Source organism: Gracilinanus agilis, chromosome 2 (assembly GCF_016433145.1).
Source record: "Gracilinanus agilis isolate LMUSP501 chromosome 2, AgileGrace, whole genome shotgun sequence".
Lineage (NCBI taxonomy): Eukaryota > Metazoa > Chordata > Mammalia > Didelphimorphia > Didelphidae > Gracilinanus > Gracilinanus agilis.
The window spans coordinates 643,158,017-643,176,174 of record NC_058131.1 but is presented as its reverse complement, the minus strand read 5'-3'; the positions used below and the strand labels follow the sequence as shown (position 1 = coordinate 643,176,174).

General features: G+C 33.5%; 1 protein-coding gene across 3 annotated transcripts in view; it reads right to left on the bottom strand.

Annotated features, from left to right (window-relative positions):
• EXOC6 (exocyst complex component 6) overlaps positions 1-18,158 on the bottom strand; it is a 186,275-nt gene that overhangs the window by 37,257 nt on the left and 130,860 nt on the right. For all 3 annotated transcript variants that reach the window (XM_044665685.1, XM_044665686.1, XM_044665687.1), the window contains 2 exons: positions 15,681-15,822; positions 8,431-8,504 (listed from right to left, as the gene is read on the bottom strand). In XM_044665685.1, the coding sequence (XP_044521620.1) occupies positions 8,431-8,504; positions 15,681-15,822 (216 nt within the window). The remainder of the gene's footprint in view (positions 1-8,430; positions 8,505-15,680; positions 15,823-18,158) is intronic.

Here is an 18,158-nt window from a genome sequence, read left to right as displayed (position 1 = left end):
GCTTTGTCAAAACCCACTCCTGTCCCAACCCACTGTCTATCTCCTTTTCTCTCTCTATCATGATGCTAAATGGAGCTGGAGGAAATCAAGAAACATGCTGACTAGATCCACCACAAATTTAGTACTTCTTTTCAGCTGGGCACTCACCACAGCAAAGCAATCTACTCGGGTTTTTTATCTCACTCACAAGAGAGGATGTTCCATACCTTTTCATCTCTCCTCACTCCCTTGGCTGAATACCTTACCTCATACATCATCAAAAAAAATTGAGGCCATTTGCCAACAGATCCATCTTCTCCCCTTTTCATCTCACATACATCTGACATCATCCCACACTCTTTTTCCTTCACCCCTACCTATCAGAGAGAAATGCCTTTCCTATCATGGCAAACTGCTCTTCTTTCACCAAAGTTCTGAGCCCTCTTCTCTTTTTTCACTATACTAACTCACTTGGTGACTGGGTTAAATTGAAGTATCTATGCAAATGAATCTCAGCCATATTCATATATCTCATAAATATATATCCAGCCCTAATCTCTCTCCTAAGCTCCAGTCCCACAATACCAACAGCCTATAGGACATTTTGAAATGGATATATCTAAAACAGAATCCACTATTTTGAAGTGGCTATCCCACAGGAACCCAAAGGGAGAGAAAGAAATCAGTAAGTGACAAGCAAGTCAAACCACCACTACCACTAACTTAATCAATACCTCACCTCAGATCCTGATGGAGACAACCTAGAACCCTGAATCTAAGAGCCCTGGGAAGAGTAATGTTCCCCTCCCAAACCACTAGGCTTTTTTCTAGCCCAAACTGCCCAAACTGCCATTGAAGAAAGAATCATTGTGGAGAAAGGGCCCTACCTCATTACTACTAGCAACAATGTGTCAAAGAACAAATCATAGAAACAATCAATAATTTAATTAAATAAAATGACAATAATAAAACAACATACCAAAATTTATGAGATGCAGCCAAAGAAACACTTACGGAAAATTTATCTCTCTTAACACATCAATAAAATAGAGAAAGAGCACATCAATAAATTGGGCATGCAACTAAAGAAAAACTAGAACAACAAATTAAAAACCCCTAATTACACACCAAACTGGAAATCTTGAAAATCAAAGGAGATATTAATAAAATGGGGGTGGGGGGGAATGGGGGCAGCTAGGTGGCTCATTGAGTTGAGAAACAAGTCTACAGCCAAAAGGCCCTCAGCTCAAATTTGGCCTCAGGCACTTCCTAGTTGTGTAACTCTGAGCGAGTCACTTAACCCCCATTGCCTAGTCCTTCCCACTCTTCTAACTTAGAACCAATACACAGTATTGGGTAAGGGTTTAAAAAATAAAAATAATAAAATTTTAAAAAAACACTGAATAAAAAAGAGTAGGAGCTAGTTTAATGAAAAAGCCAATAAAATAAAAAAATTATTGGTTAATTAATCATTAATGAACTCCTGAAGAAAAAATCCTCAGGGCTGGATAGATCCCAAGTAAATTCTACAAACATTTAAAGAAAAAATTAGTTCCAATACTGTATAAAGTATTTGGAAAAACAGAAGAAAGAATCCTACCAAATATGGTACTGTTATTTAAACGAGGTAGAACAAAAACAGAGAAAGAAAACTATAGATAAATTTATCTACTATACCAATCTAACCTTGGTTCAGCTATTAAAGTAAAACAGGTCTGATTATGTTACCTCTCCCCACTCAATATTCTAATGTCTCCCTTTTGCCTCCAGGATCAAATACAATTTGTTCTGTCTGGCATTCAAAGCCCTTTGTAACCTAGTCCCCTCCTACTTTTTCCAGTCTTCTTATACCATACTCTCCAACCCCTACTCTTTGATCCCATGACACTTGGCCTACTGGCTAAGTCCTCAAACAAGATATTCCATGTCTCGGTTCCAAGCATTTTATCTGCCTGTTCTCCTTGCCTGGAATCATCTCCCTCCCCAAGTCAGACTACTGATCTCCCTGGTTCCTAAATCTCATCTTTAACAAGAAGCCTTTTCTAATCCCTTATATTCTAGTGCCTTTCTTCTACTAAAGATTTCTCATTTTTCCTGTATATAGCTTTCTTTTTATGTATTTGTTTGCATGCTGTCTCCCCCAATAAACTATGAGCTCTTTGAAAGCAGGAACTATCTTTTGCCTCTCTTTATAGCTTTAGTGCTAAGCACAGTGCCTGGCTCATAGAAGGTGCTTAATAAAAGTTTAGCTCATTTTGCCCAAAAGAAACTACTAGATTCCAATATGGGAGATATTTTAGGATTGGCTGTCTAAAAACAGTCAGAACATTTCAAGCTCTTCACAGCCTAACATTAGCCTATCCTTCCAGATGGATTTCACCTAAGTTCCCATCATGTATTCTACATTCCAGCCAAACAGGCCTACTTTTTGCTACCTATTTACACAATATTCCATCTTCTTCCTCTTTCTCTTTGTATGGGCTGTCCTCAATATCGGGAATGTTCTTTCTTTTCACCTCGGCCTCTTGGAATCCTTTCAAGGATCTGCTCAAGAGCCACTTCTGATAAGAGCCACTTCTAATTCCCCTAGTTAGTGCTCCTCCCAAATTACATTATATATTTTTTTTGTTTACTTATCCAGGCAATATTATTTCCCCCAAGTAGAATGTAAACTCTTTAAATGCAGGGACTCTCATTTATGTCTTTGTATTCTTGGTGCCTAACATAGTGCCTGCCACATAGAAGGCACTTAATGAATGATTGCTGAATTGCATATAGTTTCATAAAACAAATGTGATTTTTCAAATAACAAGGTTTTTACATATTTCTACCTTAAATGACAATATAGTAAATCTGAGGCCTATATGAAAGAGAAAATATATAGAAAATGTACCTAGGAAAGTCTTGGGTAGACTGAGTCTGAGATACATAAGTATAAGTAAGCAGAACAGAGCTCTAATCAAATTAATGTCTTGAATTTTTATTGGAAGGGAAGATAAGCTCTTCTTTTTAAAAGTAAGCAATTTGATTAAAAATCATCTTTAGAAAAATAAAAATTATGTTCAAAATAACATACATTTAAGATGAAAGTATATATAAATAATCCACCCACTTCCATCATTGTTTGCTAATCGTCTACATTGTTCTGCTAAGACAGTTGGCCATAAAATGTTGTTGAGATAACTGGCTTCCATTAGCAAGCACGTGATTGGCAGCATGATAAAGTCTTTTCACTCACGGGTCAGCTTTTTTTTCTTTTTTAAGGGCAGTCCTGCTGATCCATCTTTTAGCTACAGCCTCTCATTGAGTCCCAATTCTCTTGCCTTTAAGCTTTGATATAGTTCTAACTTTTCTCTTATATCAGCCCCTACTTGTCATCAGCTTTTCTTTTCAGAACAGCAAATATCAGAAGTTTGACCTCAGGGCAAAGTCCGGGTGGGCAGGTAAAACGTGACCACTAGACCTACTTCCTTATCTTTCATACCCCACAAATCATGAAGTAGTATCAAATTCAAACTAAAAAACAGAAGCATGACCTCCCTCCCATAAGAACCATGAGAAGAGCCTCTTTTGCTCTCCTAAGTATACTTGAAAAGAACTGTCAGCCATCCTATTAACCCAGAAATGTATCACCAATTAGAAAGTGGGGAAAGGAGAAGAATGCAAAAATCCAACTCTAAGGTAAATACAGGTGTTAGAACCCTCTGTAGTTCTTTTGGGTTAACAACTTCAATTGAAAGCATTAAAAAATATATATTATGCACTGTTAAAAGATGGAGCCTACATTATTAATATAAAATCTCAATTTCTTATATATATAATAGTTGGCATAATAAATATAGTAAGTAATATTGGTATAAATGGAACTGCATGGTCTATATGAATATTTAAATTCTCTATACATTTTAGTTGTCACTCATTTAAACATTTAGTATCTTACCATTTCACTTTCTGTAAATTTACTTTACAACAAAACAGTTAAAGGTAAACTACTTTTTCTTGTGGTGACATTAGATGTAGGATTTTGTTTTTCTTTTTTAAGAGTTAGGTCACAGTGGTCCACTTGCAAAAACAAAAAGTTTCCTTTTCTCATTTTTTAATACAAACATTGAGGGACTATAATTATATTTCATCATTGACTATTAGAAGAAATTATCTTAAGCCTTTGTCAAAACCAGAGGAATTAAACTGTAGTTATTTCATAACATTAATTTCTATTGTATTTCTCACCATATTTGATCATGTTTCACATTTTAATAGTCATTTCTATGTATACTACATATAAAAATTTTACACATAAAATAATTTGCTTTTTCAATTACCATTAATATATTTAAATTTTTGTGAATTAATCACTTATCTAGGAAATTAAAATCAAAAAAGGTAATAGTCACTGGTACTATTCACTAAAGATTTATTAAAGTATTACAAAAGTGGGGAAATGAAAATATTTGGTCCTTAGTGACTAAATATACATATTCAAACAGATAATGAGGTCAAAATGACACAAAGTTGACAATGGTAACATGAAAATATGAGAATGAGCTACCATAGCAGACTACATGTTATCTAATGATAGGAAGCACAACTTGTTTTAGGAAGAAAAAGGATAGGGATTTCAATATTTAGTGAAATAAACACTAAATAATCCAACTTTAAAACACAGGTGTTAGAACTCCTTTAATTGTAGGAAGCATTTAAGTTTTGTAAGCTATATCCATAATCTTACCTTTGCAAATCCCTTATGAAAGTTCTAAAACTGTTATTCACTTAGTATATAGCTCTATGTTATTTATATAGTATAGCCTAGATGACACAAGAAAAACATAACTGAGGAAATCTTTTATAGTCAATTCCAAATTTCCAGCACGCAGTTATTTGTGCACATTAGGAGCCATTCTTAACTACTTTGTAAATTTCAGTTGGGTTGTAATGTAGTCTCATTCCTTGTAACAAGAAAGATACCTTAGTAAGCAAGGAAGGGCTGTGGCTTCAATCCAGCTAGCAAAGTTGAGAGAAAAATGTACGTATTCTCTTTTTTAACTTTAATTTTATGGTTTTGTCAATTAACAAACATTCATTTTCTCTCCATTTTACTTCCTCCTTCTCTCTCCCTACTTCACTGGAAAATAAAAAGGAAGAAAAGAAAACCTAGCAAATATGAAGTCAAACAAAGCAAATTCCCTCTGGACATGCCCAAAAAGTGTTTATCTCATTCTCCATCCTGAATCCATCATTTGTCTGTTAAGAGTTATGTAGCATGCTTCATCTTTGGTCCTTTGGAATTGTGGTTCATTACATCGATAAAGGTTCACAAGACTTCATAGTTGTTTTTCTTTAAAATGATGTTATTTTATCACTTGTTTTTCCTGGTTCTGCTCACTTCATGTTGCATCAGTTCATAAAGAATTTCCTAGTATTCTTTGAAACTGCCCATTTCATCATTTCTTTACAGTACAATAAGATATTTCATTATTCACATACCATAATTTGTTTAGCCATTCTCATTAGAAAAATACTTTTCTAAGTTTCCAGTGTTTCACTACTACTACAAAAAGAGCGTTAGAGATTTTTTTGTACATACTCTTTCTTTGAACTTTTTAGGGTTTAAGCTTAGTAATGGAATTACTAGGCCAAAAATGCGTGTACTGTTTAGTGACTTTTAGAGGCAAAATTCCAAATTGCTTGCCAAAATGACTTAACCAATTCACAAGTCTACCAACAGTATACCAGTATGCATATTCTCCCACAGTCCTCACAATACCTGTCATTTTCCATCTTTATTATCTTTACCAATATAATGGGTGGTGGGTAGAACCTTAGAGTTTGATTTAATTTAAATTTCTCTAATTATTAGTGATTTAGAGCATTTTTTTCATACAGAAATGGTATTATTTTCTGTCTGGGATGAGATTCCATTCCCTCCTTAGAGAAATTTGCTATGAGGAACAACACCCCCTACAGGAAACGAGTTTACTTTCAACAAGTTTTTTTGTTTTTGTTTTTTTCTGACCAGCTGGAATGGCAATAAATCCTCACTCCTTGCATTATTTCTTTGACTAGAGATAGGTGACCAAATCAACAAAGCAGATTATCTATGGATTTTTATTATAGATATTAGTATGCCAGGTCGCTGTCATTAGTAATTGAGTGGTGTTATACTCAAACAGAAATGAGGACCACTAAATGATACACAAGAATCCCTGTGCCTGCAAGTTTACAGAGGAAAACACATATTGACATTATCTATGTTTTATTGTATTTTTATTTCTTTTAATCTGGTGTGGATTGCATTTGGGAATGTTGGGGGCTACTTATAGCTCCAGGGTGTGTATTTGATACATATGAAGTTTACTACATTTAAATAAACTTTATGAATTTTATATTACTCAAATGAATCTTGATCACATTCATCTAAAAGTTTCTTCTAATAATTTAGATCACAACTCATCCATGCCTACATGCCCTACGTCACACTTGTCCATGTCCTATTATAAAGTCATCAAAAAGGATCCATCCAACATCTTTGTGGCCTTTCTTGCTTTCCCCCAGCATTGAAAAGTAATGAATTCTGTTTGTTCACATGTCATCCAGTACTCTCACCAGTCCATCTTCCCTTGTCATAATTTCTTTCATGATATATTTTTAAAATTCTTCAAATTTCCCCAGTCATTATGTTAAAGCCTGCTCACATCTACCACAAAACTTTTCCACTGTCCTCTGTGCCATAATTATTTTTAGTCCTTTGGAGACTGTTACATTTCTTATCTCACTGACCTACCGCACTGATAAAATGTTGGCATTAAGATAAGCCTTTTTTTCCATGTGAATATTGAAATAATTAAAGAAATCCTACAATTCCTGAAGGCAATCAATCTACTTTCCTCTTCATGTTCAACTCCAAGCCCAACTCACTGTTCATCTATGCTATCTGATCCATATATATATATATACATACTGATAGACAAACTCTATAAGCTGTCCATCCAAATGCGCATCATAATCTGGACAATAAATATTCATTCATTTGTACTTTCCAGTGTGGACATCAAAATTTAACTCTTCTGAGTTATAACACATCTCTTCTAGGAAGTTCTTTAGTGTTTCAAAGCTTTCAAACAGCACAGCTTAATGCTTCTGTTTTCCTCCATCCATGGAAGTAGCTCAATGCTGATTATGTAGTGGGCTTTAATACTGCTTATGCTAAAATATTAATGGTTTGGAGGCTGATCCTAAAGCAATTATTCTTGCCTTTGTTGAAATGTGTTTACTTTCATGTTAACTTTACTTCTTGTTAAGCACCTAACCTTCTTAAGCTAGGTATAGCACTAGTTTTCTCTATCAGCAAACTATGAGACTACAACTCTCATCCTTAATACACATGGGCCTACTCAAATCAATAGTTCAGGCATATCTTCACTGTTTTTAGTAGTGACCTCCAAAGAGGTCACAAGATTGGTTCAGATGACCATATGTCTGCCACATATGTGGTTCTTCATCAGAGACCTTGTCTTACTTCTGCTTCTCATTCTGCTCTTTCTTGCAAAGGATAGTAACAAATCCTGTTGTCAGATCCAAATCTTTTAGGTCCTAAATAAGCCCAAATAAGACATCCTTCTCCCATTTTATTAATCATCCGTCCCCACAGCTTAATTAATCCTAAAATTAAGAAGGGGAAAAGGAAAAATGGAGAAGAAGACCGAAGATAAGAGTGAAGAAGAAAGTTAAGAAATGGAAATGATAAAGGAAATACAAAACTGTACATTTGTAGTTAGAGATAAGAAGAAATATGGGAGTGATCAAGAGATGCCGAATAGGAGATAGGAATAAAAAAATGCAAGAAGGAAACCATAAGAAAGATAGGTCTAAATGGACACCTTTGCAGGCAAATAGTTAAGATTAATCAAGCTTTTAAACAATCACTGAGATATATTAACATATATATATTTAATTTAAAATGTATCATCCCTCTGAATATATATTATTTCAAGAAGTATACAGGAAAAATAAAAGTATATTATCTAATATTATCTTGAGACACATTTTATTCATTCTAGTTCCCTAGGAAGAATTTGATTAACCAGTCTCCATATATTCCCAAATTAAAATGTGGCCAAATGCTAGAATTAACATGACTAATTCACAAAGAAAATCCTGGGATTGTTAATAAATACTAACAAAAAAAATGTAATGTTTTATCTGAAAGACCAAAGTTGCCAAAACAGACTCATGTTTTAACTAAACATCCACTAACGAAAAATTCATCATAATGGGATATTAACAAGATGGAGGCACAGAAGTGACATCCACTAACTTAAGTCTATAACAAAGGACCTAGGAAACAACATTTGTTTTCAAATACATATTGGGCACACAGTAAATGTAGATTGTATAAACATTCAAAACTGAAAAAAAGAAGCGAAAAAGGAAAGGCATATTATTATATCTTACTTGTCTGAGGTCAATGAATGCTAACTGCAGGGTATCCCCCTGGAATCCTGGCACAGGCTCAGAGCTAGCAAACACTGGTGGGAAAAAGAACAACATTAACAACATGACTAAAATATTTGAAAATTTAACAACTGAATTAATTTCTACTCATTATAAATGCTGCAATAATGCATCCTGATTTTTTATACCTATCAATTTTAAATGAATGTTAACAGCTTACCAACAATTTCTACCATTCTATCTATGCCCATTATCACAAATATTCTAATAACTTAGAACTTCTGCTCTGTTATAATCTTTAATTACAACATATTTAGAAGGGTTATATGGCAAAGTACAAAAGAAATAACTGTAATCATATGAAGTTTTTTTTTAATTTTAGCCTCAAATAATTGATTATAGAAGAATTTTAAAATGATACCAACTCTGTGTCTGCCAATTTTTTTTTGCTTTTGTTATAGCATCTGTTCTATTAAAAAAAATCCCACCTTTAGTCAAACAGCAATAAAAAACAGACTCCAGGTTATAGAGTCAGCCCTTATATGCAGACAACAAGTGGAATGTTTTAAGTAGCAAAATCATAACTAAGTAGGAATGTCCATTCATGCATTTTAATAAATTTTCTCATAAAGGGCATGCTGACTACTTTAAAGATCAAAAAGATTTCCAAGCAGGTAACAAATCAAAAAATATCTTTAGATAATTGATTACTGTAGTATTAAAATTTTTTACACTATACTAGTTTTATTCAAATTTTAGTGGGTTTTCAGAAAATAAAGGCCTCAAATGTTACAAAAATAATAATATACTCATTAATAGCTTGGTAGTTGTTACTGGATTTAAGATTGTCCATTTATGCCCATAGCTAACCCATGAGTCTGCTAGTAAGGAATTTTTAAGAATAGAAGGCAGTGTGACATCTAGGCAGCTCAGTGGATAGAGCATCAGCCCAGAAGTTGGAAGAACCTGGGTTCAAATCTGATTTCCAGCACTTCCTAGCTATATGACCTGGGTAAGTCATTTAACCTCCATTGCCTCGCCTTGCCCTTCTGTGTTAAGAGTTGTTACTAGGACAGAAAGTAAGGGTTAAAAAAATAAGAAGGGAGCATAGCTTAGGGAAGTTTTTGTGAGATATCAACTTCAAGGCTTGTGATGTGCTCCAAACAACTTAGTTTATCTTATAATTCAATGGCGATTTGTCTTTTATGAATTTATCCAAATCCTCTTTGAAAATATTTCTATTTTCATCTAGTTTCATCTCTTGAAGTTATGTTCTAAGGCAGTAGGGTTAGCCTGGCACATTTCCTATAAAGCTTGATGTGTTCCAGCCCTTCCAATGGTTTGGCTCTTTGTTGAAGGATACGTGCAACCAACATATCCAGGTGGGTCCCTTGGTCCCTATGGCTGATAGTTTATGTTAAAGATGATTAGTGATAGAGGCAGGAAGAGCTGCTTACTATAAGAGATTTAGAAAGGTTCTGTCCATTGCACACAGTAACAGCAATACTATACAACGAGCAATTATAAATGACTTAGCTATTCTTAGCAATACAATGATCCAAGATAATCCCAAAGGACTCATGATGAAAAATGCTAACCACCTCCAGAGTAAGAACTGACAGAGTCTGAAAGCAGACCAAAACATATTATATTTCACTTGATTTTCTTCATGTTTTTTTTTAATTTGTCTTTTCCCACAACATGATGAATATGGAAATATGTTTTGTGTGATAGCACATGCCAATATCAAATTATTTACCATTTCAGGGGGGGAGGAGGGAAGAAGAGTGAGAGAGAATTTGCAACTCAAAATGTTAGAAAATAAATGCCAAAAATTGTTTTCACAAGTCATTGAGGAAAAAATAAAGCATTACTGAAGAAGGAAATAGAAAAGGTTCTACTCATGTCTATTTGGAAGATGTGGTTTGGGACCCTGCCAGCTCTAGCTTAAGACTAACAGGAAGAGGTAGAGGGCATTTCTCTCCCCTCTTCACCAGCAGCAGTGGAAGAGACACATACAGTAATAAAAACATGTGCTTGCTTTAATGAGCCTGAAACTGGACATCAAGATGCTGGGACTGCCTCTTTTGCTTTGTGTTTCCTTCCTTAAGCACAAGTCTCACCAGCAAACACTGATGCTGAAAGATGGTTAATTTCAGCCTTGATAGCTACCTCGCGACTCTGAGATTTCCTACATTCTGAGCAGGTGAAAGCTCGTCAGGAGGAGCTGCTTACTAACTATGTCACTCCTCAAGAAGGGAAAATAGCCAACAATATGTTCATTCTGAACTTAAAGGGAACAAAGAAATTTTGGGGTGCAGTATAGCCTAATTGACCAAAAAGATCTGGACTTTTATGAATTGCTTTAATAGCACAGATCCACTACATGTTATGTTATTAAATTACATGTGAAATATCTGTTCAGCAGCTCTAAAAAGATGTCATTCTTCTAGGAAAGTATAATAGATATGAAAGATCATTAATTTAAGTATTAAGATCTTTGTGTTTTAAAATTTTTTGTTTTAAGAATTTTTTTGTTTTGAATCTTCTGTGTTTTAAGAACTTTTTTTGGTGTGGTGGAGGAAATAGACAGCTGTCCTAAAACTGATATTTATTTTGTACACTAAAGCTCCCTTTTGGAGAAAATCTAGACATGAGCTACACATAAGCATAGTTCTAGAGATTTTCCCTAAAATCCTATTCTATGGTAGAAGTATAACCAGCCAGAGTGTGAGAAAAGCCTCACCTCCTCTATTTGGGTTGGATTCCTTCATGAGTAAATCTGGTCTGTGTGAGTCCACAAATAACTGAGTCTTAACTTTAATGAGCCAATTTTTACATTGTTTCTGTTAGAAATCTTTCTAAATTGAATTACATTTACCTGTTTTACAATTTTATCCTTTAAAAACTTTTTTTTTTATTAGGTAAGGTCAATATTATGAACATATCACTGTACTATAACATAGTGAGAAACTCGGAAGCTATTGAAGTTTTTGCCCCTAAGTGGTCTCCAGCTATCATGTTGTGTGAATTATTATAAGTTTTCTATCACTCTTTTAGAGGTCATAAGCTGATTTCTTGCTTCTGAAAGTGTATCCACTCTGCCCTTCCTCTCCTCTTCCACTTTGGCAATGGAGAGCTACAATGGATCCATGTGAGTAGGTGGTAACATTTAAGCAATGAAGAAGTTAGAAGAAGGGGATGGAGAGTGAGAGATGTCATCAAGAAATGAAATGGCAGAAAGAGAAGGGATGGTTTGTTGACAAGAATATTGACAGTCTCATTCCTTTCCAGTCTGTACTGGACTCCAAAATTTCTCTACTATGCTCCAGAAAGTTCTTCAGTTCTGGAAGCTTATTTCAACCAGAAAGTTCATATGTTGGAAATATATTCTATCCTTCCGGCCTTTCCCTCTGATTGAACGGCTCTTCTAGAATCTTTTTTTAAGGAGGGAACCAAGCCATACCTCAATTTTTTCCAGGTACCTGCTGTATTCTGAATCTTCTCTACATCTCCCCTCCCCCACATGCATACGGGTAACCTTCTTCCCTCCTCCCTTCCTCCCTTCCCCCTGCCTTTTCAGTTCCTTTTCTTACTCCCATTAGAATGCAAGCTCTTAGGGAGCAGGAATGGCCTTTCTGCTTGCATTTTTATTCCCAGTGTTTTGCACAGTGTCTTCTTGTTAATGCCTGATTAAAGGACAAGCAAACTACCAATGTGGTCTACAAGTATTCCTATAATGTCAGGAGAAAGGGAAGAAGACTATCAGCATACTGGGCTGACTTCCTATATTAAACTTATGGCATGACATCAATTAGAGTCACATAAGATAGGAAAGCATGGATAGGGTATAATCTGCACTATTAGAACAAATTTCCAAACTGATGGGATCAAAGATCTATTTGAGTACTTTTATTTACACTGTCTTTTTTATTTATGGGTGATATGGATAATGTTATGAGGCCTCATACTCTATATAGCTTAATATCTAAGCATGTCTTAATTTGACCCTGATAGGCTAGATATTAGTGTCAGCATTGCCACATAAAATGAGTGTTAGCAACAAGATAAAAAATTTTTTCTTATTCCAGCATTTAAGCTTAGCCCACTCCCATCTGTTTCCAAGGTGCCTTTTTAGCTTTATTTCACATTACCTCCCTACTAGTGACCATCAAGATGCTCTATGAAAACAGAAATAACTCCATTGTTTAACAGGTATGAAGCATTAGGTCCTAATGCTAAAAGCATTTAAAAAGACTAAAAGCAGTGAGTTAGATCAGTTTTGTGATCACAGACTCATCACCTATTTCCATGATTTCAGTTTCCTTATCTGCACAGGGGGAAATTTGGTCTACAGGAAGCTTATGTTCACTTCTAACTTTAAATCCTATCATTCCCTGAGGACCAATTATCTTCCCACTATTTGGCTTCCAATACTCTAGTGAAGGGATTGTTATAATCAATCTTGATTAGACTGAGTGGCTTCTCAGTGTGTCACAGTAACATCCAAGCAGAAGTCTCCAATACATTGCATGAGGTACTCTGTCTTTTTCCATCTCATCATCTTCAAATGCCCCATTCTCTACAATACTGACACCCACAATCTTAACTCTATACTTCCTGGATCTTCTGCCTAGAACTCTGATCATGTGTTCCAATTCCCTAGCTTTTTTGATCCTTGCTGTCTGACTCCTGAACTCTAGACATTCTACCTGGGCTCCAAGTACCTGTCTCCAAGTTATCTTTGCCCTGGCTGATCCTCCTGGATCCATTTTTTTCATTACCTACAAATTCCCAACCTATCTAATCATATAATATGTTCTATTTCTCCATTCCTGAGGTATACCTATTCTGTTGTTATCCAAAGTGCCAATACGATAGAAGCAAAACCTTCATATACTAATGATAATTTTTTTTCTTTAAATTTTTTGGTTATCTATTTAGGATTAATTTAATGCAGATTCATGATCCAAAAACACTTACTGAAATAGCAGCAGAAATTAATAACATTTAAAAAAACTAAACATTTTAAAACATTTTCCAATTAGAGAAAATATATTAAGTGGTTTTGTAAAATTCTTTTCAAGTCAATGCACTGGGATTCTTTTGTGCCATGGGGTTAAAGAAAATTAAAATTAGTTACATGTACATTAAAACCCTCAGTTAATGCCCTAATTTGTTCATTGTAAAGTATATACATTATATTTTGGTAGTCCTGTCTCTACCAAATACCTTGATATAAACTTGGAGGGTAGTCTCTAGTGTAGGAGCACAAAGATTTCTCATTGGCCCTCTGCTGATCAAGCAGATTTTTTACTTTAATTAAAGAAATGGAGAGCCTTATGACATTAGTGAATTCTCCTAACCATAGGACTTCAAGTAAATATTATTTGGGACATCAAAGATGTTCTACAAGGAGCTTTTCTACAAATATCAGTTGAACTGGATAGCCTCTGAGATCTCTTACTACTTTAATATTCTATTATTCTTTCATAAGTGGGCTTTATATACATTTAGGGATTTAAATTTTCTGCAAGGGGTGCTGTGGGAAACCTCAACAACAGTCAAGAGATACATTCATTCCCTGTCATTTGGACCTAAAAGAATAGCAGTTTTACTGTAACAAATTCAATGGACAAGTAATGATCATCTGTCAATAAACTAAAAGATGCAACAATTCATCTGGTTGCTACAACTGGAACAATAAAAATCAGTAAGCATGCAAAATGGCTTAACAAACATCTATGTGAGATAATTCCTGAATAAGCAAGTCTTTATGTTGAGCTGATGAGGCAACATAAGGAAAATGAAGGAATTGGACTCTCAGTACCTAAGAGTAGAAATTATCCTAATTGCTTGTAAGCTGGATAATTTGCTAAAAGCAAAAAAAAAAAAAAGAGTGAAGCAAAGATAGTTTCTGATTAAAGAGAAAAAATGAGAACATTTCTAAGGGGAAAATGATCCCTCCTAAAAACCTAGAATTTCCCCATTCTCTAAGGCATTTAACTTTTTAGGGGGAAATTTCTTTTCTTGGTTTCTCTTTTCATAAAATTTTCCTTTTTTACTTCTTTCTTGAAAGAAATAAGCATGTTCATATACCAATATGGCCACTCTTACACTACTTAGAAATATATGGCAATAATCTCTTAATTCTTTAAAAGTCACTCTCCAACATAGGATTTATTATCTCAAAATCTGCCTCACACAAGTATTTATAATCCTTCTTGTGCCCCACTGATTTTCAATTTATCACCAGTGGTGCCTGACTAAACTGCTGAGTATTTGAGTTTAGTGGTGATGAGGTGGAATTCACCAACAAGGAGTATTCATCAATTTAAACAGTTCCCTATTGAGTTGGTCCCATGAAGCACTGTCTGAAAATTGTTCAATTACACAAAGGTCCACATAGTCACTGAGTTTACTTATATTTCATGCTAATACAAAATTAACATCTAATATTAAGATCTAAATTCAGGCCCTAATGGTGACAGTGATCACCCATGACTTTGGACATGGCAGGCAATTTTTCTGAATCATAGTCTCCTCATCTGTAAAACAGATACTTTGTTATTATTATACTTTGTAAATCTTAAAGTGCCATACAATGTGAATGTTCTTGTTGCTGTAGATATAATCCTAAGAATTGCAGGAAGGAAGAGAAAGATTCAGAATACAAGAAAAGATTCAGTAATAGAATTTTTAACAGGGCAGAAAGGAAAAAAGAACTAATTACTCAGGTTCATTCAGAAAAGAAAGTTGAGGGAAATTCTATGGGATTGGACTACCTAGAGCAAGTGTCCTTAATCTGGAATTCAGGAATTTTTTAAATATGTTTTGGTAACTTTATTTCAACATAATTTATTTCCTTTGTAATTCCGTATTTTTTATTTCATTCATTAAAAAATATTCTGAGAATGGGTCGATAGCCTTTACCAGACAAGATAAAAAAAGAATCCCTGATCTAGGGAAAATATCAGAGGTAGGAAAATGGATTGTCATTTTTTTGATTCTCCCACTTCTACACCCTTCCCTGGCATCTAGTACCTCTTTGGCTGATCTTATTTCCTCCCTGAGGAGCAAGGCAGCATACTTCTCAGTAGCTACGGATGCTGGAAGTTTATTTAGAGCCTTGTATCCCTCTTGGCCTCTCCTATTAAGTTTCTGAATGCACTTAGATTATTTCACCTAATTAAAAAATAAGCTCCTGGAAATGAAATGGATTTAACTAATATTCAGAATAAGGTACTTACATTCACATTGTATGACATCTAAGTTAAACTGCTGAACAGCTCCCATGCTTATCTGTTTTAACTCACTGTCCAATAACATCTGCATTAAGGATGTTGACAGATGCTGGCAGGCTGACATGCAAGCTGTCTGAGCAACTTTTCCCTAATGAAGAGAAAACCACATACACAAAGACATTATCAAATATCAGATAAATTAGACCATATCTAACTTCTTTAGTATTATTTTTCCATTTATAATTATGAGTCCTTTAAATTTCAGAACACTCAATGCATTTGTCCTGGGACAAACATTGTTGCTGTTTACTTTAATTTCTCAGATAATATTAAAGTTGTAATGACACAAAGAGAAGTTAAAATACATGTTAAATAATTATCAATCATTATTTTTATCTACTGAAAAATCATAAATATTTTATAAGAATGAAAATTTAAATGTCATAAGTAAACTTCACTGATCTATGATCATAGCAGTTTTACCAAAAATAGGATAAGGTATTCTTTATATAATTAAAGTAAGAATAAATTGAATTTACAAATTATGAAATCGTTTTAACTGCATGTAACAATAATCTAAATTTGAAAAAGGACTATGGCTGATTCACAATATATACCTTTCTAATAAAATGATAATTTATAATAGCTTTTCCAAACATTTTTAAATGTCCTACCTGTCAACAGGAATGTTTTTCATAAATCATCTGTTAGTTTTAGAGACCAATAGAATGTAAAAAATAAATCTGATTTCTTTCTAAAATTAATTTTCTAAATTAGAATTTATAATGGTATTACCATGGAGAACATAAAACCTGTATCTTTCTTAAGACTAGCACAAACTGTTAAAATAATTTCTTCTATAGCATTATCAAAACTTTTTCCATAAAGTCTGTGTCTACATTTCATAGCTGTCTCCAATCAAAATACTATGATGATTTTAAACATTAAATTTATTTTTAAGTTACTGAATGCTGAAAACTTAAAGTAAAAAACTTACAGAACACTTTACAATATAATTCTACTTACTCTGTGTTACAAATAAAAAATTAACACACTAAGTGAAGCAACAGATTAATATATATTAGGGTATGCAGTTTGTATACCATTATTTTTCCACTGGGGTGTGCAAAACCCCATTATTTAGTGAGAAATGTGTACTTTTGAAAGAAATAAAAAAGCTTGCATTTATGTCTCATATACATGTTACAATGAAATTCCCTATTTAATTATATTTTTCCTATATCAGTAATCAAAGACCAATAAAGTAACAGGAGTCTAAAAAATATGTCTTTAATGAAAAAAAGATGCCAAACACAAAAACTAGACATTTTGGTGCAAAAAAACTTCACAATAATTGTTAGAAGTATAAAGATTGATAACATAAAAATGTATTTTCAAATAATGCCATAAAACATCAAAAAATTTAGAAAATCAGACACTTCAAGTCAAATTAGAAATTTTTTTAGCCATTAACCAAACCATGCACAGTTTAAAAAAAAGCTGCATATCTAAAATGAGGTGTCCATTTTTTAAACAAAAACCTCATAGAAGAAAGTAAACATGAACAAAATATTTGAAACACACTGAGATACTGCTGGAAACAAAGTATGAAACAATACTGAAAAAAGTCCCAAACCAACAAGCATGCTTCAAGAACCCAAACCCAACAGGAATTAATTTGGTAGACATGCAAAATTAGTCTTCAAGCAGCATAATATCAACATGAATAGGGGGAAAATACAGGAAAGAGAAAAGAAAAGAATCAATGGAAATTCATTTAATTACAATGGATTAGGCCTGAAAAACATAATAGAAATGTCATTTTGATTTAATGGAACAAATATTTTAGTTGAATGTACTGTTCCATCAAATTAGCTCCATGTTCTACTTATGTTATTACTATAATGTAATAACTGCATAGGCAGATTTATAAGTTGCCAAATAAATTTTAGCATTCAATTTATTTTATGTGCAATTATAATATACAAATAAGTGATTCTTTTACTGAGCCTTTTTGATTAAATACATAATTAGATGCTATCAATTAGTATATATCAATAATAGTACTGGAGCAGAAAATAATGGTAATAGAACTAAAACATAAGATACTGAAAAAAATTGATGAAAATACATACTCCAAAAGCAAATACATACATAAGTATGTGTGTCACACACATGTATGTATATAATTCTTCAATTCAATAATCTGATATTTCATTTCTTTAAACTATGCATAGTAACTACAGGCTTATTGTTCTCCATGATACAATATTAAATGAATTATAAAGTACTTTGTAAATAGCTAATGAAATGAAATGTAATTTTCTTTCCAGATGAGTACAGAATCAGAGCTATTAAAGGTGTGCATTTAAAATTGTTTTAACTGTTATTTGATTAGTTCTCTGTGTTGCTTTTAAAAAATTTAGAACTTCCAACTTCGAAAATTTATATATAATACTCTTTAAAATTGCTTCTAATATTTAT